At 46.9% G+C, this 24,489-nt stretch overlaps 2 protein-coding genes across 2 annotated transcripts; both read left to right on the forward strand.

Annotated features, from left to right (window-relative positions):
• The first annotated feature begins 1,664 nt into the window (after window positions 1–1,664).
• Window positions 1,665–24,473, forward strand: CCT5 (chaperonin containing TCP1 subunit 5). Its single transcript, XM_077627762.1, is given in 10 exon segments — window positions 1,665–1,854; window positions 1,856–1,891; window positions 3,909–3,969; window positions 5,115–5,279; window positions 6,689–7,080; window positions 8,882–9,151; window positions 12,794–12,979; window positions 16,172–16,309; window positions 20,773–20,953; window positions 24,251–24,473. Coding segments are annotated over 10 exon segments (1,626 nt in total). The 5' UTR covers window positions 1,665–1,785; the 3' UTR covers window positions 24,379–24,473.
• On the forward strand, window positions 16,857–19,077 carry LOC144093972 (uncharacterized). The gene has a single exon (XM_077627761.1). It carries the CDS (start codon window positions 16,993–16,995, stop codon window positions 18,931–18,933), a length of 1,941 nt encoding a protein of 646 aa, XP_077483887.1. The 5' UTR covers window positions 16,857–16,992; the 3' UTR covers window positions 18,934–19,077.
• Window positions 24,474–24,489: the final 16 nt, after the last annotated feature.

Below are 24,489 nucleotides of genomic sequence, written 5' to 3' on the forward strand. Positions count from 1 at the left end.
GTCTTTCGAAATTCAGGGAGCAGACTCATCCACTGCCCGATCGACGAAACCTCGGGCTTTATTGTGGGCTGCCTCGTTCCCCGGATTCCCTGAATGGGCTGGGATGCATACCAGTTCGAAATAATTTGGTGGCGTTAAGGATTCTAAAGGTAGTGTTTGTAGTTGGCCCTTTTGTGAAATTATTTATAGCCATTTTGGAGTCGCTGAGAATGATGCTCTCTTGGGTACGCGCTAGGGCGAGCGCTATAGCCGCCTCTTCTGCCGTTTCAGGGTATTTTGTTTTGATTGTTGCCGAGACGATGTGGTTCCCAATCTCGTTCACAGCCACAATTGCGAAGGCATTCGTATGTTTGTATTCTGCCATATCTGCATAAATTGTTCCAGCACACTGTCCGTATTTATTATGTAAGGCTTTAACTCGTGCTTGTCTTCTACCCTCATGGTGTATGGGGTGCATTTCTTTTGGGAAGTGGTTTGTTAGTCACGGGGAAAGTCTACTTCAGCGCCTTTATTCGTAGGTTGAAAGTTAACTCCAAGCCTGGTAAGAATACTCCTGCCAGTTCTGGAATTTGCTTATCTCGCTGTTCGAGCCTTTAAATCATGATATGTGTATGATATGTGATATGATGATGTGTATTCTTAACCCCATAAGCCTTTCAGTTGAGGCATTTAGTGGGAGTCCTAAGGCAGCTTTGCAGGCCTGCCATATCATGCTATCCAATTTGTCCTTTTCTGCTTTCGTAAATTTGATATAAGGGGTGGCATAGAGTACTCCGCTTAGCACAAAGGCCTGCTCTAGTCGGCATAAATCTCTTTCCCTCATCCCTTGTCTTCGATTAGCGATGCGGCGGATTAATCGCGCCGTCGATTCTACCGTGCGTTTTAGCTTAGTGAGTGTGTCATTATTATTTCCATTTGCTTGTAAATACAACCCCAGTATTCTCATGCTTTGTACCCCTTTGACGGATCGTCCATTGACATAGACGTTTATTTGCGGCGGAAGTTGTAGTTCTCCTACCTTTTTGTTTATGAAGTATCACGAAGAGTTCAGAATTTTGCTCTGAGCAAGCGAAGCCGGATTTCCATGCGCATGCCTCAGTGATGTCCACTGCTTCTTGGAGTGTGTCTTCTATGTAGCCTTCGCATCATTTGGTTACCGAAAGCGTGATGTCATGTGCATAGAACGTGTGATGCAAGTCTGGTATTTGTGCCAACTTGGGGGAAATTTTGGTGAGGGAGAGGTTAAAAAGGAAAGGGGACAGGACGGAGCCCTGTGGCGTTTCTTTGGTTCCTAGTGTGATTGGGCAGACTCTATTGTTCCAACCGTTATCCCTGCTGTTCTGTTAGTGAGGAAGGATCGGACGTAGTTGCACGTCCTTTCTCCGCGGTTGATTTCGGACAAGTATAGCAGTAACATCGCTCACAGAGAAGTGTGTTAAAATTGGCGCCTCTATTTTTCTATGACGTCACTAACGGTTTTAGCCAACGTAATAACTACGTACACGCTGTCAAACAAAAAAAAAGATCAATTACTGCAAGTAAAATTACTAAATAAGTATTTAATTTTAAACGTTGCAAAATTTAGTTTTCATGTTTTGTTACTTGCTATGAATATATAAAGCTACGCTACGTTACGAGTACGAAACTTAGTTCTTAGCAACGCTTACTTCAGAAAACTCTATGGTTCTCTGTGGTTGTCGCACTGTGTATGAGTTCGCTTGGGCTGTCTAATCCGGTGTAATCCGGCGTAATCGTTGCGCGTTTTCTTACCAGAAAAAAATCGCAATGAATTCGTTAGGGACATTAACGTTTGATGAGTTCGGAAGACCATTTATTATAATTAAAGATCAGGGATAAGAAGAAGCGACTCACCGGTGTCGATGCGCTCAAGGTAGGCTTCTGTGCTATCGTTTATTTTCGTTACACTCTGAGGAGTTCAGTAATTGGAATGGAAGTAAATATCATGTTTGTGGGATTGTTTTTATACGCACTTTTTAAAATTGTATTAATCATGCCGTCCAGGCTACTTGTGAAGGAGCAGCTGCCATTCATTGTTCAGCTGCTGAGCCCACGCCTTTTAAAGCAAAGTGCAACTTCCTCAGCGAGCATAATTCTAGTGCATGTATTCTTATCCTTGCGACTATCTCTCTACTGCTGATATGAGCAGCGATTTTTTTTTTAGTTTGTTCTTCGATTTAGTTTGTTCTTCGCCGAGCTATGACGCGAGTTTCATTACACTTGCCCTTAAAAGGCAATAGGTCTTGCCAATCGGTTGTGCTAGCGGCGAACGCAGTGTACTTGTTTTGCCGCAATCAAATGATGTGTCAGTGGGCGGATTTGTTTTAAATTTTCTGGAAGATTACGCTCGTTAGGAGGTTGTCTGCGTTTATTCATGCTATGGTGAACATTGCTAGAGCCTTTGTACGTTGTCCTTCAAATAAACTGCTGCGCATACTTCATTTTTTTTTTTTTTGCCTTGGTGGGAGAAACGTTATAAGCAGGACGGCGATGAGACGAAAACAAACACAGCCAAGTTATCCAAATGTGTGTGTCGAAAGCGCAATCACCTCCACCACCACGAGTGGCTGAACACGAGGGAAAATTTTTACGAATGTGATCTCCAAGTGTGACTCAAAAACTTGCCAAAATGAAAGCAAAACGAAAACCAAATAATCACTAGAAAACTGGGACAGGTCAATAAATCGCGTTTTGGCAGCCATTAATGATGACTAGGATGCATAGAGCTGTGAACCAGCAGAGTGGTTTCATTATTTCGTGTTCGGCATTCGCTTTCCAGTAAAATCTTGTATAGAACCTGCAGCGAAGTAAACATTTGTGCGCAACTGTGTATGTTTTCTGTTTCGTCATTGCTAAGTACGAGTGTTGGCGAACTTTATGAGCTGTGCTTCATTATTCCCAAGGATTGTGTGAGGCCTGCTGTGCATAGTCTTCAACAGCTTGGATTATGTTTAAGGGTTGGACTTTTTGGCTTCAACAGGCAAAAATGCTGATGAAGGTACACCAAATTCAGTTTTAACCAAATAAGGTCAGCAACCTTGACATCCATGCCACAGCTAGCTGGCTATTGAGTATGTGTTACTTGTTCAAAGAATAAAATTAGCCAAGAATGGAAGCCAAGGGCATGGGGAAGCCACAGGTGTGGCAGGACAATGGTACTGGTGGATTAGTGGAGTCCTGCGTTTTAAGGCGTTTCTCCACTACCTTACGTCCTCTGCAGACCAAGAAGCTCCACCTTTTAGAGCATTGTTTTCTGATTGCCTTATGGCAGTTACTTGGTCAAGTACCTTCCCCACTGCATGTACAAATACTGCGAAATCATGCATAACTGTTGAGGAAAGGCATCATGTTCTGGCCACCACTACTATTCAACAGCGCTTCAATCGTTGCTATCAGCAGAGCACATGATTCTGCACCCTCTTGCTCAACCCAGCGTAACAACCCAAGGGTGACATGACCACCCAGTTTTTAGACGTAAACTTGTGTTTTGAAGTCTGCGAGCTTCATCATTTACCCCCCCCCCCCCCCCCCCCCTTTTTTTTTTGTTAATGGCAACATTACTTGAGTCTACAAGCACAGGTCTTAAGTATGACTGTTTTTGTGCTAATTATTGACAAATTGATTTCCCCATGCTGGCAGAAAGGCCGAGGCAAATTCTAAGTGACTTTTAACCACACATGTATATCACATTACATCTCTGAATCAAGGTCATTAAAGCACCCATAGAAAATATTTCAAAAACAAACAAAAAATGGTTTTACAACAAATGCCGGAAAAAGCCTATCGAATTTTCAAAAAGTTCATATAGTTTGCGCTGGAACTAGCCAAATTGCTTGGCATTAGTTGTGGCAAGTAGACAGCGTTCCTCACGCAGACTCTGTTGCTTTCAGTCGCACATCCTGGCCGCAAAGGCCGTGGCCAACATCATCAAGACATCTCTAGGCCCAAAAGGTATACTACCCTCCTTTCCTTGTTAGAGCATGAGTTCACAGCTTGGCTGCCAGCTGTGGTGGCCGAACCTTGACAGAGGCAGAGAGAGAGAGAGAGTGGAAATATCCATGCAATATATTTGTGTGTGAAACATTTTGAGGCAATCAGAATTAATCTGCATCCAAGTGTGGTGTGGAGAGGCATTAAATGATGCAACTCGTCTTCCCGTTCTTTCTGCTCCTTGTTAAAGGTACAGGAACCTGATCGTGGCAGTGTGGCGTCAGCCTTGGGTCCCTGGTTGCAGTCTCTCGCTTTTTGTCCACTGCCACTGTACCTTGGCACTTGCCATCCTGTTTTCTTGTCATGATTGCAGTTTTGTTTTATTCAACATTGTTTACTTGTACACAAGTGTAGCAGATTGGGCTTGTTGAACTTTCGTGGCAACTCATATTTGACCATGAGTGCAACAAATCAACCACTGTTGGTTCTGATGGCTGGCATCAGAAATACGACCCGGCTGAGGTTCTCGGGCATATAGCAGATAAGTAGTGTGATGTTGTGCTGCTCATCATCTTTCTACTTGTTAGTTATTCCCTATTGCAAGTAAGATTGCAGTTAACAAATGTACAGCAGGTAGGTTAAAATGAATATTTATTTGGATTGCATAGACCTATGCAGAAATGTTAACTCAATCATCAAGGCCTCTTGCACATTAGCTTGGCTCCTGTTATTCACATCTGATTACTCAAGTTGGAGTTCAGAGTTCTTAAGCAGGGCCTTGTGCAGAGATGCAAAGTGCCAAATAAAAATTTTCTGAGCAAAAATTGAATGTTGTTGCTCTCAGTGTTCTTTTTCAGTTGTAGTGTTGGCAGCTGCCTGTTGGGTTCACTTTTGAAAATTGCCGAATTTAGTACATGTTTCGCATTGCAGAATGGTGCACTCAATAGAAAGTGTGTTCTTTTCAATTCCAAGCATGGCGTGATGTGATTAATTTTTAAAAAAATTTTGATGGAGGCAAATGCATGCCCATATGCTGTGTAATGTCAGCACAAGTTAGAGGCCTCCAGTTGGTGTAAATTAATCCTGAGCCCTCCACTAGGACGTCCCTTATAGCACATGTGTTGGTTCGGGATGTTGCACCTCACATTCCAATTCCTTAATTGCAGGCCTGGACAAGATGATGGTTTCCTCAGATGGGGATGTCACTGTGACCAATGATGGTGCGACCATCCTGAAGATGATGGATGTGGAGCACCAGATCGCAAAGCTGTTGGTGCAGCTTTCGCAGTCTCAAGATGATGAGATTGGCGATGGAACTACAGGTGTTGTTGGTAAGTTGGCTTTTTTTTTTTTTCTTCACACTCTAGGAGGTGTTGCAGCATGCACCTGCGCACGTCATGCTGCACGTGTGTACAATTGAATGCTAGAGCTCTGTGCTGGAATTTGTCGGAGCTCCCTAGCTTGGGTGGGGAAAAGCTAGGCTTTGTTCACAGAGCTTGCAATCCTAGCATAGCTAATGGCTTGTGCAATGTCTGATGTTGGAGGCATTGTGTGTTTGGGGGCAAACAACAAGCCAGTAGAACATTCCCCCGGGTATAGGGAGTGTGCTGCTAGTGCTGCATGCAATGCACATCCAATCGCCCGGTTTTGACGTGCGATGTGTGTGGTTTCCAACATGCTGAAATGTGCTTCAGTGCCCATCAGTCGGTATTTGCTGATAAGGAAGGTGATGATGCGGATTATGTCATAAAAGACATTCCATGCATCCTCATCAAGACAATCCAGGAGTAGAAGAAAAGTTGAGTAAAGCCGAAAGTTGGGCGAGTTGGATAACGTTCATGATTAAAAGTAGCGCTGACTTAAGTAGCTGACTTTGCCTCTTAAAGTGAAATATTTATTGCCTTTTGGTGCATGCCTATTTTGCTGCTCAGTCTATGTACACGATTTGATCCCAGCTGGCCTTGTGCCTGGTCCAGTCGGGGGCAGACATCGTGTGAAATCAAAGTGTAGAAGCGTGCTTAAAGGTTGTCGCTGGTGAACTCTCCTATGTGTTTGCCAGCGGGTAGAATGGCACGTACAAGTGCTTCATTTCGTTCAGAGTTGTGAGTGCAATTTTCGCCTTTCATTCAGCAAGGGCAGGACCAGAACCATTGTGCTTGTTGCTTGGTGACCTCCACAGCCACAGCATAATGCTTGTTCAATAAATGTAAAAATGTTTTATAGCATGGCTGCTTCTTTCCTTTAATTTGGACTTTTTCCTGACAAGTTGTTAGTAATGAGTAGTTCCCGTTGTGTAGAAAATGTACGAATGTCAACATATTTGCTTGCCAGTTTTTTTTTTTTTTTTTCAATTCGGTTTGTAACAGTGTGCACTTTGTTAATTCAAACTCTTTTAAACATGAGGTATATTCACTCTCTTCGGTCTCACATCAAGAGTGTTAAAAAGACTTCCATTAATATGAACTTTGCGTAATCCAAACTGATTTTCGTTCCATTCAGAGTTTGATGTGAGCCTGTACTTCCCTAAAAATATCCTCTCTGTATGTAATTGGCATGGAATGCACTTGTGTTGCAGGACTTTTGTGCTTTATTTTCGTTCACCATTATTTTTAATATTCAAGCCTGGGTCTGTGTGTTCAGTAGATATTTAGCTTTGCAGTGGTGGAGCCCCATTTGAGAGGGTGACAGGTGGTTATTGCTGTGCTGCACACTCATTGGCAGGGCCTCTGGTCTTTTGCAGTGTTGGCAGGAGCCCTGCTGGAGCAGGCGGAGCAGCTTCTTGACCGGGGCATCCACCCGATACGCATTGCGGACGGCTTCGAGATGGCTGCTCGTTGCGCATTGGCCCACTTGGACCAGATAGCGGAAAGCTTCTCTGTGTCAAGGGACGACAAGGAACCCCTGATCCAGACAGCCATGACTACACTGGGCTCCAAAATTGTGAACAAGTGCCACCGGCAGTTCGCTGAGATTGCGGTCGAGGCAGTGCTCTCGGTGGCTCAGCTGGATCGCGGGGATGTCAACTTTGAGCTGATCAAGGTTGAGGGGAAAGAGGGAGGCAAGCTGGAGGACTCTCTGCTTGTCAGGGGTGTGCTTGTCGACAAGGACTTCAGCCACCCACAGATGCCCAAGGTGAGGACCCTTGTCTTTCAGTAGATCGTCCACTTATGTTACCATAACAATACTGAACACTTGACGGCGCAAAACGAAACCTGCATTTCGAGCCTTTTGCATCCAAGCTACAGGTGGTACATGAAATAAATGTAGGTGGATTCAGTTGCTTACACTTCCTGAAATACTGTTGAGCATCACGGAGTGCCCTGTGGTGTCCACGGTAGGAGAATGCTGCGTGCAGTGGCACAAAGTATAGCTCCAAATGAGCAATATCAGCTGTGCCTATCTATAAATTCATTGGCTTCATACAAGAGACATCCAGCGTTAGAAGCTGGGCCATTGTTAAGAATGTTAATACGTTAATTTTTTTTTTTTCACGACCAGGCCCTCCCTTTAGTTATAAGTTCTGGTGAACTGTGATGCCAAATCTCGGTTTCAGCGCTAACCCGGTGAAGCCATAGCCTTTCAAAGCCATGAGGCCACAGAGTAGTGCTGATACTTGATAGGTAAAGTGCCCTAGCCCCAGTACTCCCAGCAAAAAACCAAACAAAACCAGCCCACGATGCAGTCCACAGGTGCCATACTGCACACCTGCTGAGAAGGCATGCTTCACTGCAACGCAGTAGAGGAGACTATTTTCAAAGTCGCGTGCTCTCTGCACTTATCAAGGCAGCTAGGGGAGGTGCTGTATTAAAGCACCTCCCACACCTAGCAGTGCCAATGCATGTCCTGCGACGTAACCATTCATGCTTTGTGCCCAAAACAGATTGACTGCACGTCGCGCTGCTCTGCACAGTTCCTTCCCTGTGGTGTGCCATGGTTGGGGAAATAGGCTACCAGCAGCTCTATTTTTACATTAGTAGTCACAAGGTTTGTCCAGTAAAGGTGCTGTGTTCCTGCAGGAAAATTTTAATGGGTCAGCGTTAAAGGCTCCGTTGTCGAGAAAGTCCAGTGTCAGCGTTGAGCAAAAAATCACGAGCATGCATGATTGGCAGGTGGTGCCCAGAGAGCAACCTAGGAGGCAGGTGGGCCACCTAGGTCACATCACGTGACCTTGCGGCGTCATCACAACCTGCCCACTGTGGCAGGTGGCAGTGTAAATTAATGATTGGTCGCCCTGGAAGATCAACCTGGGCTGCTAAAGGCCCACCGCTGGGAGCACCTGCCATCGCAGGGCAGTGCCGTCGCACCACTGCGCCAGGGATCTATGAATGTAAAGTAGGGAATGACCTTCTGCATATGGATATTAATTATGCTATCGCGTCATACTCTTAAGGTGGAGCTTAAGTGTCGCCTCTAGTTTTTAGCCTGTGTCCGATTTCATGCTTTACTCGGTTAAATCAATTTTTTTTTTTTGCAGTCCCGATAACTTCGAGTTAATGGGGTTTTACTGTATGTGCTTTCATTTCATTCTATCAAACTTGTCGGGCATTGCACTGGAATAGCAGCTAATGGAGGGAGGTTTTCTTTTTTTTTTTTCCCCTTCGCACTGTTATGCGTTGCCATTTTAATTGTTTGGTAAGGCCTTTGGGATGATAAGGGCATAGCATTTTGCCTGCTTTAGAGACTGCTGAGGGCTGTGCACCATCATATGACCTCTGGCGAGGGGTGTGGATGGGTGCACATGTTCACTGCTTCCACCCAAGTGGTATGTGGAGAAAATGTATTTGTGCCTGCACTGTTTGTAACCCTCAATTGTCGATGCACCACTTGTGATCATTTGGTGCCAGCTCTTTACATGCCCCGTGTTGTGGCCAGTTTGTTAACCATTGCTCACAGCCACTTGTATCACTGATGGTGGTTTCTCATGTTGTTGCAGGAGGTGCGTAATGCGAAGCTGGCAATCCTGACATGCCCGTTTGAGCCGCCAAAGCCAAAGACAAAGCACAAGCTGGACGTCAGCTCAGCTGAGGAGTTTGAAGCCCTGAGGCGCTATGAGCGGGAGCAGTTTGACCTGATGGTGGAGCAAGTGAAGGCAGCCGGTGCAAACCTGGTCATCTGCCAGTGGGGTTTTGACGACGAGGCCAACCACTTGCTGCTGCAGAAGCAGCTGCCAGCTGTTCGCTGGGTTGGAGGGCCAGAGATTGAGGTATGCGCCTTAGAAAACATCTGACCTTGCTTGAGTTCGCACTGCGATATCAGCGGTCAAAATCCTTACGCGTAAATGGTATGGTACTGGGTACGATTTCACACTTCAATGCTCTAGACTCTTTCAAGCATCACTCGTCATTTCTCTTTCAAGAAAGCTTCTTTTTTGCCTAAATAGTATATGCAGGCTTCAAGAACTCAACAGTCAGGATTACTTACATTTCAGAGCACCAGGAATTATTTATTAGGGCATGCACAAAATTTCATGCAACATGTCATAATGGTTGAAAATTGTAACATTGAAGCACCACGATTTTCCAGATGAGTACTTGAGGGATTGGGGCGTCATTTTTTCCAAGAATGCACAGGGCACCAGGAATGGAGTAAAGGAAATACAGTAAAATCTCGTTACAACGAACCTCACGGGACCGCCGAATTTAATTCGTTATTTTGAAATATCGTAGTACTGAAAAACCATTGTTTTCATGTTAGTAATGCATCACAAGGACTAAAATTACGTACCTTTGCAGCAGATTTACGTGTTGGTAAGTAAATAATAAAAGATAATGCTGGGCACAGTTTACCGTAAAAACCCGCGTATAATACGAACCCGAATATAATACGAGGTGAAATTTTAGACGCGAAATAGAAAAAAATATTTATCCGCGTATAATACGAGTGAGGTAAACCAGGTAAGCACGAAGAAAGGCATTTATTGCAATCGGACACCGCACTTCAATCGCTCTCATCCTCAACAGCGCTTTCTTCGGAGATTTCTTTGTCAGACAAATCTTCCCACAGGCACTCATCTTCTGCGCCATCGAGGGCGTTTGATATGCCACACTTTTTGAAAGACCGACGCACAAGGTCCGCAGGAATGCTCGCCCACGCGTCCACAATCCACTTGCACAGCGTGGCTGGCGATGCCCGCTTCAGCCGCCCAGTCGGCGTCACTGCAGGCTCACCTGAGCGCATCCACTCAGCGTAGTACCGCTTGACCGCGTCCTTGAAAGGCTTGTTTACGCAAACGTCAAGTGGCTGCAGCTGGGAAGTCATTCCGCCTGGGATGACGACAAGTTCAGTGCCGCAATCGCGTAACACTCTCTTGACCGAGTCGGCCAAATGGCAGCGAAACGCGTCCAGCACGAGGATCGATGGGAAGGACAATAGTGCACCGGGCCGCCTACACCACACGGACTTCACCCAGTCAAGGACAAGACCCTCGTTCATCCAACCTTTCTCGTGGTATCTCACGATAACATTCTTTGGCAGCTCCTCACCTTTCGGCATTGTTTTGCGTTTGAACACGACATAGGGTGGGAGCTTGTGGCCGTCTGCTGTGCACGATAGCATGACCGTAACCCGAGTCTTCTCGTTGCCGGTAGACCGGACGCAAACTTGTTTGGAACCCTTTTCGTGCACTGTGAGGGGTGATGGCATGTCCAGATAAACTGGCGTTTGGTCAGCGTTGCCTATTTACCCTAGCTGAAAGTTCTTGGACTTCCGTAAAGAAATAATGTGGCGCTGAAAAGCCACCAGCAGCTCTTCAAACGATTCGGGCAGTTTTTGGGAAATCGACGTTCGCCGCCGTAACGAAAACCCAGCACGGCACATGTACCATTATATCCAGTGCTTGCTCGCTTTGAAGGCGGTGCTTGGAATACCTTTTCCTCTAGCAAGCTCCCTAGCTTTTACCTGCATGAGCTCCACGCTCACAGGTAGATGTGCGGCTCGCTGTTCTCTTACGAACTCCGTCAGGGCCAGTTCAATTTCTGGGTATGACCCATTCTTCGGGCCGCGAAAGCTTCTTCGCGTTCCGCTGCAGGCGAAAAGTGCTTCCTTTTGTCGCCGCCATCCGCGGATGCTTCCCTCGGTGACGCCGAACTGCCTCCCGGCCGCACTGTTGCCGATGTTCTCGGCAACTAAAATAGCCTTTCTCTTGAAAGCAGCCGAATACTGTTTTCGTGGCCCTGACATCGTGCTCCTCCACGGCAGAAAAAAAGAACCTTCCCTTCGCGAAGCGTGGTTTATGCGTCGGCGCGTACGCTGTCAGGAAGGCCACGCTAGCCCTAGCCACGCCGTCACGGGTAACGAAGCCAAGCCGTAGCCACAAATCAATAACAAAGCCAAGCCGTAACCACGCGGCAATAACGAAACCAAAACTTCGAGCAAAACAAATTTTTGTTCGGATCCGCAAATAATACGAGGCGGAAATTTGAGGTGCTAATAATAGGAAAAAACCTCGTACTATACGCGGGTTTTTACGGTAACTACAATTTATTGCTTGAAGAAGTCTGTTATCTTCTTCTGGCGAGTAGACGACAAGCGCTGCAGGACGAACGCCTCCACATCCTCGGCCTTCCTGTGCACGTCATTGGGGACATCTTTGCAGCGCCCGAGGAATGATCGGGTCTTCTCTAGAAAGACTAGGACATACGAGCCGGAAACAATCTCTTCCTCTTCGTGCGCTGATCCAGTGTCGGCATTGTCTTCGTCACTACTACGTTCTTCTCGCTCACACACTTGATTCACAATGTCTTTGGTGGTAAGCTTCGCAGATCTAGCCGCCGCGCTGTCACTATCCACGGTAGTTGCCCAGCCACAGACGTTTTCTTGAGGGAGCCAGCTGCGACTCTCGATGTAGTTTTATGATCTTGTCCCGATCTTTGAGCATCGTTGCTATTGTTGACGATGTGATGTCAAGGTCCCTGCACAAGTCCACTTGCTTTTTTCCAGCATTCAGCTGCGACAGAATGTCCACTTTTTCTTTAAGCGAAAACTGGCGTCGCTTCTTTTTAATGCGGGGGCCAGGAGAACTCATTGTCAGCAAAGCTAATGCACAACACAATCACAGCGCCGATAACTTTGCAGATCCTACCGTTCGCTGTCAACGTGGTGACACTGCACTGAATATTCAGGCTTACGGCTACAGCACAGTATGCGACCACACGCTGGATGATGGATGGATGATAATGGCCTTAACTCTTGTATCGGGCGGCAGCTTGCGCCACCTAGCCTATATTTATTCAACACGACACTCGCGTTGATGACGCGACACTTGCGTTCATGCCAATGCTGCTGGGGCTGTATTCGTTGCAACGGGTTCCCCAGCACATCGCTGCTGCTTCGGATGATGATGATAGGCGTCAGCTTCAGGGATTTGGTACGGAACTTCATAGTAACGAAGTGTCTTGCGGCGATTGCGACATTAAATTACATACGCTATTCTGAAATATTTGGTACTCAGAAATCCGTAGTACTGAAAGTTTTTTACATTGACAATATAGGCATTTTGGCGGCGATTTAAACAAAAATCGTAAATCTGAAAATTTCGTTAATGTGATGTTCGTTGTAATGAGATTTTACTGTATATATAAAACTGATTGCAAAATCTGCATGAAAAAGCAGAGGATGTGCAAGCAACCTCAATGTATTGAGGGTTAATGGCTTAACATGTATGTATTCAAGAAACACCTCTTAAGGTGAATGGCATGGTATCAGCTACACCCACCTTGAGGGACTTTGGAAAATCAGTGCAGTGGGGCTTATTTGCACAGAACATGGTCCTTTCATTTTGCACAAATTGTTTGTGCTTATTGTCTAGAGTTTACATAGCGCTTCTTATCTTGTTCTCTCTCTGCAGCTGATTGCAATCGCAACAGGTGGTCGCATTGTGCCGCGGTTCTGTGAGCTGAGTGCGGACAAGCTCGGGTCAGCTGGTGTGGTTCGAGAGCTGTCCTTTGGTACAACAAAAGACCGCATGCTGGTCATTGAAGAGTGTCCCAACTCTCGGGCGGTCACCATTTTCATCCGAGGAGGCAACAAAATGGTGAGCTGCCTGTTTGTATGGGGTGCATGCCAGGAAATGGTATGGATAAGCAACAAAAGTAAAGTTTGACCTTCCCACTATTATGGAAGGCTTTAATTTTGGAAAGTTAATGTACAGCCTTTGCCTAAAATATTCCAGCGATTAGTTTTACTCCTGGGCTGTTTGGTATGGCTTGCTTTGTGTACCACTGGTTCTGCAAACATCTGGAGCTTATGAGGTTTTTTTTTTTTTGGGTGCTATAGGAGCTTCACTGTGTGGCTAGTCAGAACCTTGGTGGCCTGTGTGTTTTTGTCAGAGACCTTGTTCACCTTCCTTACTTTTTGTAGCATGATGCAGGAATAAGTGGTGCCGAGCCGGACTGATTCTTTTGAGGCATTAGTTAAAGGGGCTGCGAAACACTGCTTGAACGGATGCTGGTTACACTTCAGATGGATTCTTTGTCACACAGATGCTGACTCAAAAAGAATTGCAAGATTTGATGCATGGGAACGGGAGCTATTAAATGAAATATCAAAATACAAGCAAACAATATGCTGCCGCCCTCAACTCTATTTTCATGCAGCTTCCCATTCCCATTTCACTCTCCCAATGACTACACTTGGGGGGGACCAATCAAAACAGCCTATCTGAGCACGTGGCGGAAGTTTGCACTCCATGGTTGCCTGTTCTTTGTAACTCGTTCATGCCAAGGCTGGCAGCGCCGTTTGCATGGTTGCATTAACCATGTGAACACCTAGCTGACCCTGCGAGCTTCACTGTCACGTCAACGGCGCAGAAGGGAGCACTGACCAGTGACGTTCCCTGACTTATGGATCCGAACTAGATCCGAATTCAAGTGTGAGATACTGCGACGGTGTGACGGCCTGCTCAAGATATCAGACACGTTTAGCATAGCGTGTACCGCTACTGCTTACCGCCTACCATCGCCCGTCGCTCCTAGCGCGCACTGTTGACGGGAACGTGGTGCCATCTGGTGCCACCACCCAGTGATCCTCCACAAGCTGACGATGCGCTTAGCTAAATGTGAAACAAACAGCATTTTTCTTTGCATGCTTCCTTGGGACCAAAACGAAAGCTTAAAAAGTGCAATGGCTCGATCCGATTGATTCTGCAAAGCCGTTCTCAGATACATAAAGAGTAGCAATAAGTGTTGTGTGTTAGGTCGTAGGATGTTCAGAGAGACACACAAAGTCCTTCGATGCAAAAAGTAGCCAGAGCCTCTGGTGGTGCATTTTTGTTTTACTTGCTTTACAGTGCTTTTATCTAAGGCAAACAAGTAGGCTTTGTTGATGTTATATAAAACACAAAAACTTAACAAAATGTATTTTTAGTTAAACCAAATTTGCAGTATACAGTCGCGCCCGCTTATAACAAACGTGAGCGTCACGCGGCGTCCGTTCATTATATCCCAAAGTTCGTAGTAGGTGGATCACAGCTTTAAAGACAGTTGCTTGTCAAAACACATTTTTTCTTTGTGAAAAAATCCGTGATGGGCGTCTGTTTTTGCAGCGCAGATCCGATGAGGGAGGTTTCCAGTTTATTTAAAGCAGAAGCGTGCTATCTCCCAGGCCCTTGGCAGACAAGTTGTCTGAAGCTCTCTATGTAGCTCATTGCTACAGGCGCACTTATAGGTGCTGGCTCCGAAGTTTCATCCTCATCTGATTCCTCCACGTCACTCTCGTCCTGCACTTCAGAAACTGTTCCCGCATTCGTGCACGGTTCCGCGGTGTCGTCATCGACAGAAATAAAATCATTCCAGCCAATGTCATGACTTCCCATGTCAGAGTCGACGACGCGCTGCCACAAATCGCCGCTGGGCTGGTCATCTTCCGAAACAGCTCGGTATCAGACACTGTGTCGACGAAGCCAGCCTTGCAGAAGCAGTTCCGCTCGCCAGCACCGCCAGGTCGCTTTCATCATCTCTACTGCTGAATGCAATGGAAATGGGCACGGTGTTCCCGTCCGCCATCCCGAATTACAACCAGGGCCCGAGATTTGAACGAAGCCAATGAAACGTCCGCACCGCAACAAGAGTGACAAAAGCCCGCGATGGGGTAGATGTGCAACGTGCACAGGCGGTAGTCAAGCCAGTCAAGCTAAAGGTATAGACGCATAGCGCCAGTGGAGAGACCAATGAGGGGCGTCCCTTAGCGTCAGTGCAGCCACCTCTTGGCTCCCACGGAAGGCCTGCTTCACAAAGCGTGGCCTCTGCGATCGGCACCGGCGGTGGCTCGGTTGATCGCGGAGGCCGCGTGCGGATTTGCGAGAAAGTGAGCAGATGGGAGCGAAGTTGCGAGGAGGGGTGGGAGGGCGATCTTGGAAAGCGCGTCGACGGGGAAAGGGTAGCTCGCTTTAGAGTGGCCTGAAACGGAGCGGGCAGTTTGCCTGCGATGAGGCTCGGGAAAACATACCACGCGCTGGGAGAAAGGGGTCGGAGGCAGGTTATCTCGCATCGCGGCACCAGGTTTACGCCGTCCGTTCGCTGTAACCGATCAGCAGGGCTTAATGACGTTCGTTATATGTGTGATTTTGTGCCATTGAAACAATGTATTGACGGTCGCACAGGTCTCGTTCGTTATAAGCGAAAGTTCGTTATATGTGGGCTCGACTGTATTTACTGTTTGTCCAATCAATCTTCCACCAAGTGATGTCATATCCACTGCTAAAACCGCCACTGTATGGTGACACCGTCAGCGCCATGAATTTGTTTTTGCGAGCTAATTAAAAACTGGAGTATAGGCAGTACGACCGATCCCAATAGCATCACTATAACTCGTTCTATGCAACCAAGAGGCAAAACGACGCATTGATTATGTGTTTCGGGACCGCTTTAAGCTAAATGCTGCCATGAATTTGCTTCACTTGTTGCAATATGCTGTGCGCTGGTACATGCTTGAGATGACTAGGGCTTTGAAAATGAGCTTACACCAGTCCTTTGCCCTCCTACCTCGTGTGCACCGAAGACACTGCACAGCAGTTTTGTCACCGCTGTGCAGAACATCAGAGGTGCAACATAACTCTTCCATCCCGAACCATGGTCTGGCTTCACATTTGAGCTGTGCACACTGATGTGGATGGGACACTTTTGTGCATGACAAACTAGAATGTGAAGAGTTCTTGCACTTCACAAGTCTGGGCTCCCGCACTCGGTGTGTGCGGGCTGCTAAACAGATGTCCTGCGGTGTCGTGCAGATTGTCGAGGAGGCCAAGCGGAGCCTGCATGATGCTCTGTGTGTGATCCGGAACCTTGTGAAGGACAACCGCATCGTCTATGGTGGTGGTGCTGCGGAAATCTCTTGTGCTCTGGCTGTTGGGGCGCAGGCGGACAAGGTGAGAGCACTGGTTCTGGCCCGGTGGTAAGGTACAGCTTCTTGTGGTGTGGAGTGATGACAGCCTAATCCATTCTAGGAGGTGGGCCGTTTGGTGGGATGGCCTGCTCAGGTTCTCTGGGTGGGCCAGACGTGCCTTGGCTGCCTTTGAATGACATTGGCCACTGACCCAACCACATGGCATATTAGCTGCAAAGAGGTGGTTTTGGTTGGCTTGACAGGTGCCACGATTCTAGTTAAGGGGGGAGACGGCTCTTAGAGGCGAAAAAATCGCGAAAAAATCGATTTTTCAATAATCTCTAGAGCCAATATTTGGGCTGTAAAAGGAGTATAAAACTTCGATCCGAGCTCGCTCTTGGCAAATTTTCGCGCAATAACGGGGCTTTTTCCGAGACATGCTATTATCGTTTCACTGCAGCGATCGCGGCCATCTTGGTCTCGTTTGGAAGAGCTGCTTTTCATTTTAAATTTCGCGCAGTTCCTGCTCCTTTATGCTTATTGGATGAGGGAGAAAATGCCGCCAAAAAGCAGTCGCAACGCGCGATGCTATTCGCTAGTCGGTGCACGTGACTGAAAGCTGCTATCTGATTGGCTGAAGGGCCTCGTGTCGTCTGCTGGAAGCGTCTGTTGAGCCCAAGCGGTAGCCATTTTGTCAAGGTGTGTTCGCTGGTGCTTCTCGCGACGATGTCAACGCCGGCGCCAAAGTTCAGCACGACGCACAGATATGGAAAAAAGAGGAAAAAATCGCTCATTAACAACCTCAAGAAGAGCGCCACGGTCACCTCGAGCACCGCGGACACCACAGGCACCGTGGGTACACCTCCGCCAGCGGATCGGGAGGTGCCGACCGAGCTAGGCCTAACGGCGCCGCCGGTCGCGGAAGCCTCATCGGGCAGCGGCCGTGTTCGTCGCGATACCCGAATGCTGCAACCTTCCGAGATAGAAGAAAGGGACAAAAAAGCCCAGGAGAAACTTCAGGAGATGGCATCAGCGGCAGCAACAGAGCGAAAGGCAGCATTCTTCGGTGCAATGGGAGACGCCGCAACTGCCCCACCCGGCGACACCTTCTCCATCGTCAGCTTGCGCTTGGTGAACGAGATGCTGTCGTCAGTGAAGTGCAAAGTATGCAACGGCGACGTGTTGATTGAAAAATCTGACAGAGAGTATGGCCTCGCCGTTAAGTTGACCCTGACATGCGAGAACTGTGGCGACGTGTCATCTCGATGGAGTTCGCCGCGTGTGGAGACCGCCCAGACAGTGAGCCCGTTCGTGGTGAACATTCTCGCCGCGCGCGCAATGCAGTCAACAAGTAACCAGCGTGCCGCGTTGAATGATATATTTTCGGTGATGAATATTTCCCACCGCGGTCTCCATTCGAAAACTTGGCAGAAATACGTCAAGACAAAGTTGACACCCGCGGTGGACCGTGCGGCTCAGAAGTTGGCTTCGGACTGTGCGCGAGCAGTTCGGGAAGTTTATACAGGGTTGAATTTCGGGAATCCGGGCAACATCGCGGTGTCATTCGACGGCTCATTGATGACACGCGGGCATTCGTCGCACATCGGCGTCGGAACTGTGATTGAACTGTTCACTGGGCTTGTTCTTGACTTTGTTGTTCTCAGCAATTTTTGCGCCGGCTGTGAGCAGGGCCCCAAAGAAGACGACCCAACGTACCCATCGTGGAAGCAGAGCCACATCTGCCAAAAAAACACAAGCAAGAAGGCTGGTGAAATGGAGGTTGAGGCTGCCCTCATTTTATTTCAGCGTTCCCTGCAGCAACACAAGCTCCGTTATACTACAGTGCTGTCTGACGGGGACAGTCGCACGTTCCCTGCTTTGCAAGAAGCTGAAGTCTATGGATATATTGAAATCCATAAGGAGGATTGTGTAAACCATGTGCAGAAACGCATGGGCACTGCTTTGCGCAACATGGTTACCAAACAGAAAGGTGCTGCTGGAGAATCACTTGGTGGGAGAGGCAAGCTCACGCTAGATTTAATCGCAAAATTGAGCTCATATTATTCGTGGGCACTCAAATCCCATACAGGTGATGTGGAGGCCACGCATAAAGCTGTGATGGCCACCTACCATCATGTGACGTCTAACGACTCCACTTCAAACCACAGCCTCTGTCCGACAGGCCCCGATTCTTGGTGCCGGCAGAATGCAGCAGAGGCCAGAGGCGAAGCAATGCCACCTCACCGGTACAGTCTACCTCCTCATGTCTGCAATGCCTTACTGCCTGTATATCAAAGGCTTTCAGACAGGAGGCTGCTAGAACGATGCCAACGAGGCAAAACGCAAAACAACAATGAGAGCTTGCATTCGATGATATGGTCCCTTGCTAGAAAGGAAAGACATGCCTCTCTCTTCACAGTGCAGGCTGCTGTGGCTGAAGCAGTGATGAAATTCAATGCAGGGAGCGAAAGAACTGCTGCACGTATACTGCAAGAGCTCAGCCTAACGCCTAGCCCCCAGACAACCAAGCGTATGCGGGAAAAAGATCATCAAAGAAAAACAGCATCTGTGCAGAAGCGCAAATCTGCAGAAAATCTTCAGCGCTCACTCAAAAAGCGCCATTTTAATAACTCTGGTCAGACAGACTACCTTCCAGGAGGTTATTAAGTGTCTGCTGATGCCAGTATATAAATAAATTTGAAGTACTTTGCCATAAACACCACTTCGTTTGTTTTTGCTGTTTTTCTCAAAATGGAAATTTTGGACTCGTAGCATGTCCCAAACTAGCATATCTCAGCAGCTATGGCAGATAGAACCATAATTATTTTTTTAGCAAGTAGCCATATGTGTAGTCTACACAATGTTGGGAGTAGAATTTGTAATTAAGGTTCAGAAATTTTTTAATTTGCTCTAGTTTCTGATTGCAAGTTAGGCACTATTTGTACCTTGAGTTTCAATGTCTTTAAAAACTACTTATGATAGTAAAATTAAAAAACTGTTTCCAACATTGTATTCATTTCTGTTTCTAGAACCCAACCAAGTGCAATTTATAAACTTTCTAATGTGTTTTTTCTCTTAATTGTTCTTATTAGTGAGGAGGGTGTAATTAAGTGTATCTCAATAACTACTGATCCTATCATGAAACCAATGATATTTTTGGAATCAGCATGAAAAACTAGTCATGGGTGTGCAATTTGATTAAATTTGGTGCAGAAACAAAATTTTTTTCTTTAAGAGCAGTCTCCCCCCTTAAAGGGGGACACTGGTCTTTGGGACCAAAAAATGACCCAAAAGTCCATTTTTTAAAGATGACATTTTTGGAGCCTATAGCTTTATTCTTAAACTCTACCAGTTTTCTCCTCCAGGAAATCAGTATTTTGACCATAATATTAATTTTAGATCACTGTGGGAGCTCAATTTGTGCAGGAGCAGGCGATTTAACACCATGAAAATTTTGGACACCTGGATGTCTTAGTACATCAATATATATCTTAACGTCTAGGACAGCTAGACATGTATTGTTTGCTACGGGAAGCTGAAGGCACAATGCATGCAGTAATCGAAGCATAATTCTTCAATCACGCTTAAAGAATTTATAATTTTGCAAACATTACTGGTGCATGATATTCACTTTGACTGCTGTTATTCTAAGTGCTGTAAAATTACTAATGAGGGTAAAATGGAAAAACTGCTTTGATTATTGCACTCTTTACTTACCATACAATGTAGCCATGGGTTAAAGATTATTTTATTGGGCCATTTTTCTGTACAGAGGTACTAATAAGTGACTAATTAAAATTAATTATCTTAGGAAGTAATGAATTAATTAACAGCAATTTTATATTTAAAATCACTGTAAAAACTGAGCAAGGTGGTACAGTTTCATTAGGACTGGACTAAAAATAAGGAAGATAGGTCTAAGACCACTGTTCCCCCCTTAAGGCCGATCCATAGCTAGAGCCAGATTCCATATTCACCCATAGTGAAACAGACCCCGCGGTGTTTACGTGGTTATGGCGCTCGGCTGCTGTTCCGAAAGACGGTGTTTCGATCCCGGCCGCAGCGATCGAGTTTCAAAGGAGGCGAAATTCTGGAGGCCCGTCTACTGTACAATGTCAGTGCACATTAAAGAACCCCAGGTAGCCGAAATTTCCGTAGTCCTCCACTACGGCGTCCCTCATAGCCTGAGTGGCTCTGGGACGTTAAACCCCAATAAACCAAACCAAGCCAAACCTGTAGTGAAACAACCCTACACATGCATGATCTAACATGGCATCATGCTGCTGCATATGGTGAATCACAGCGTAAGCAAACCCGGTGGATGAAGCCTCCTTTCGTTTTCAAATTGGGGTGTGGCTGAGGCTCAGTACAGTCATGCTGCTGTGAGAAATGCTACCTCTTTGCAGCTGAGCATAGTATTGATCAGTCAGTGTGACCTGCATGTTGGGTAGTAGTGTGTGCGTGGGGTTGAGACCTGAGCTGGCACTGGCATGTGCTACCCCCTAGATCTCGACACTGGAGCAGTACCCGTTCCGAGCCTTTGCGGATGCCCTGGAGAGCGTGCCGCTGGCCCTGGCTGAGAACTCTGGCTTGCCACCCATCGAGACGCTCACTGAAGTGAAGGCCCGCCAGGCTGAGGAGAACAACCCCTGCCTCGGCATTGACTGCCTTGGCAAAGGCACCAACGGTCAGTGCTACTCTTCAACCTCGCTCGGTTGTGGCCTGTCCCTGCTGCTGTGCGGCATAGCTGATGGTTTGCAGTTGACTTGTCTGGGGTGTGCCAGCAGTGGTGCAGTATACCTAAGGCTACAAAGTAGTGATTGTCATCAGCACGAAGGTTCACAGTTCTTGGTACGTCTGCTGCTGTTCAGTGTGCACTACATGCAGGATCTGTATCGCGTGATTTAGCATCTATGCTGTTAACCATGGTGTTGGTAAGGATGTGTTGCCAAAGTGGATAGAAAAAATCTTTCCAATTCAGTGTTTCAGCACAGTCCTGGCACATTTCTCTACTGTTGAGCCTATTTAAAGGGACCCTGAAATAATTTTGATGGCCCTCTTCTAGTGCAACTGATCTGTAGAGGTGGTCTTTGTGGGTACAAACTTGAAAGCTCTGCGTGGACCCTATAATTCGGAAATAATTTAAAATAAATCCCTGCTTACAGTAGCTCGCAACCGATTAGGGCGACACACCTCACCGCACGTCCCCCACCCTGGTGACGTCAGTGGGCAGACGGGGCAAGCTTGAAGGCTGGCTTTTCTGCCCACTGACATCATTGGGGTAGGGGACGCGCGGTGTGTCGCCCTAATCAGTTGCAAGCTACTGCGAGCAGAGATTTAATTATTTTCGAATTATAGGGTCCACGCAGAGCTTTCCAGTTTGACTCTTAATACCCACAAAGACCACCTGTACAGATATGTAGCTCTAGTATGAAAGGGAACTGCTTGCTCTACACTGAAGTTGAAAACGTTTTTTGGCATTATCTGTCCAGAGGAAAACTATTTAGAGTTAAAGAAAACGTATGCTTTTCTCACTTATATGTATGAGGTAGTCAATCATTGGTTGAATGCAGATAGTGCATTCCATTTCATATTGGGGCTACCTCTACTTTTCACCTTTGTTTGGCATGATCAGCTGAACTAAGCCGTGCATGTAGAGGTGGTCTTTGTGGGTATTTAGAGTCAAACTTGAAAGCTCTGCGTGGACCCTATAATTCGGAAATAATTTTAAAAGAAATCTCTGCTCGCAGTAGCTCACAACCGATTAGGGCGACACACCTCACCTCATGTCCCCTACCCTGGTGATGTCAGTGGGCAGACGGGGCAAGCTTGAAGGCTGGCTCTTCTGTCTTAACCCAAGTGCACCAAAGACACTGTACGGCAGTTTTGTTGCTGCCGTGCAGAATATTGGAGGTGCAACATAACTCCTCCATCCCGAACCATGGTCCGGCTTCACATTTGAGCTGTGCACACTGATGTGGATGGGACACGTTTGTGGGCGACCATGAATGGGACATGGGTCTGCAGGGCCGGCACATCACCAGAGGGGGGGAGTCATTTTGTTAATTTACTGTTATTTTACTTTTACTTTGTTACTAGCACTTTTTTTTTGTAGATAAATGAATGTCAGTCTTTGCATAAGAACTCTCGAAAATGCATTGAAACATGCCAATTTTTTATGCCTTCACATTTCAAAACCAGCTCCAATTCGGCCCAAGATTGGCTGCCTGGTATCACTTGGCAAAACCAGCTCGTTTTATTGGTTCATTTGGCCTTTGTTGCATGTGGTTGGCGCCGTTTCAAAAAATTGCGCAAAGGTAAAGGCAAAAGCTTGAACGTTAAGCCTTTGCTAGACTTGGTTGCTTGGTGGTAATGACCGACGTTTAATTCTTCGGCAGCGGTCTTCCGAGACACAGACAGTTCACGAGGCGTCTTGCCAGGATCATCCATGGCGACTGTTGTTAAATTGTCGAGAGCTGTTGCAGTCCATTGGCACAGGCCGAGAGTCAGCGGAGGCTATCTACAGAGCTAGCGCACTGCTCAGGCGTAGCTGCGGTTGAATCGCGTCATGGTTGTCGCATGACTACCGTAAAAACCGGACTATAGGTCGACCCCCTAACTAACCAATTATAAAGATTAAAAACATGTTTTTCAGTGGAAAAAGTACCGAAAGACACCCTTACCTTGAAACAAATGCGACTCGACAGGTTGCACAATGGTGACAGTATTTATTTTCATTTAAATCCTGCTCGTATGTACACCTGGCCAATTTTTTAACAATATCGCGCACCCATCGACCCTCGTATTTGTTTCTGGCACACGCAAGTACGGCGCCATAGAGCAAAGCCCTTCCTCTTCATGAATCGCCGCACCCAGGATGGCCAGCCTTTGAATTGCGCTCTCGTGAGTCTAGAGGCACGCGCGATCTCTACCGCTTTCACGCGGATGCATTCGGCAGTCACAGGCAGCGATCTTGCACGCAGCAAAACCTTTCCTTCCAATTCTCGATACGCTGCGGTCTGCCCACGAAATGTTTTTTCCTGGTTGCTGCAAGTTGTAATACGCAGCTTCTGCCTCCGCTAGTACTGAATGCTCTTTTCAGATACTCCAAATTCGCACTGTGCTGCCAGGTTCCCGTGAGCTTCCGCGTACTCCATTGTTTTTTTTTTTTTTTTTGAGGCAACGGTAAATTGTCGTCTGCTTCCACTTCGCACCTACGGAAACGGAAAATGGCGGCACTGCTGCTGCTGGAGGACACGGAGCCACGGTAGCCACGTGCTGACCCTGGTGTAGTTGTCGAGCCAGTCGTCGACGTCGTCGCCACGAAGTCCGGCGACGACCTGAGGGTCGCGTTGGCGGCTGGTGATGGTCCAGGTTGGGGCAGCCGCAGCAGCCGGGGAAGGGATGGCGATTGAGGCTGTCGACTTCAGCCGCCCATTGTTGCAAGACTTCCGTAGTTTTTCTGCCAATGACTGGTACATAAGACGGGGGTCGACTTTTCACCATGGTTTATTGAAAGAAAGACCTGTATTTTGGTTTTTACGGTAGGCAGAGACGAGCGCTCGGTTTCAGCGGCTGAGTGACGTCATAGCTGTCACGTGGTTTCTCCTCAGTTCAGCGTCAAACTCGCTCACACAGCAAAGCTGTGGAGGGGAGTAGTGAAGCTTTAGCTTTAAAATTTATTCGTGTGAACAGTCCTAAGCCGAAGTGGTAGGCCCACAGCATCTTATCAAACAGCAATTTTTAATCTGCATGCAGATGCATGATGCGTTCAGTGATTGAGTTCTGAGTGCAAGGTCCCCTTTTCACAATTTTCTCAAAACAAATCTCTTGCTCTTTGCAGTTTCCATACTTTCAACATTTTGTAGGCAACTTTTACCATTGTGGTGTAAACCAATACAAATTTAATTTTGAATATTTTCCTGCAGCTCTCCTGTACTCCCCCCTCCGCTCTTGATGATGTGCTTACTTTCTTCTTTAACAGACATGAAGGAGCAGCATGTGATTGAGACTTTGACGAGCAAGAAGCAGCAGATCAGCTTGGCCACACAGCTGGTGAAGATGATCCTCAAAATCGACGACATCCGGACACCAGACAGCAACTTCGCCTAATTTAAGCCCTATTCTACATGCTCATGTGTAACTGCCGCGAATAAACAAACCAAATGCACTGTGACTGGTTCACAGATTCTTCCAAGCCCAATAAATGTCATGTTTTGCCTA

The sequence above is a fragment of the Amblyomma americanum genome, chromosome 6 (assembly GCF_052857255.1).
Source record: "Amblyomma americanum isolate KBUSLIRL-KWMA chromosome 6, ASM5285725v1, whole genome shotgun sequence".
In the NCBI taxonomy this organism is placed as follows: domain Eukaryota; kingdom Metazoa; phylum Arthropoda; class Arachnida; order Ixodida; family Ixodidae; genus Amblyomma; species Amblyomma americanum.

Bases quoted from the DNA above. Each gene is read 5' to 3' on its own strand.
- LOC144093972 (XM_077627761.1), top strand. From the start codon at position 16,993: ATGTCAACGCCGGCGCCAAAGTTCAGCACGACGCACAGATATGGAAAA.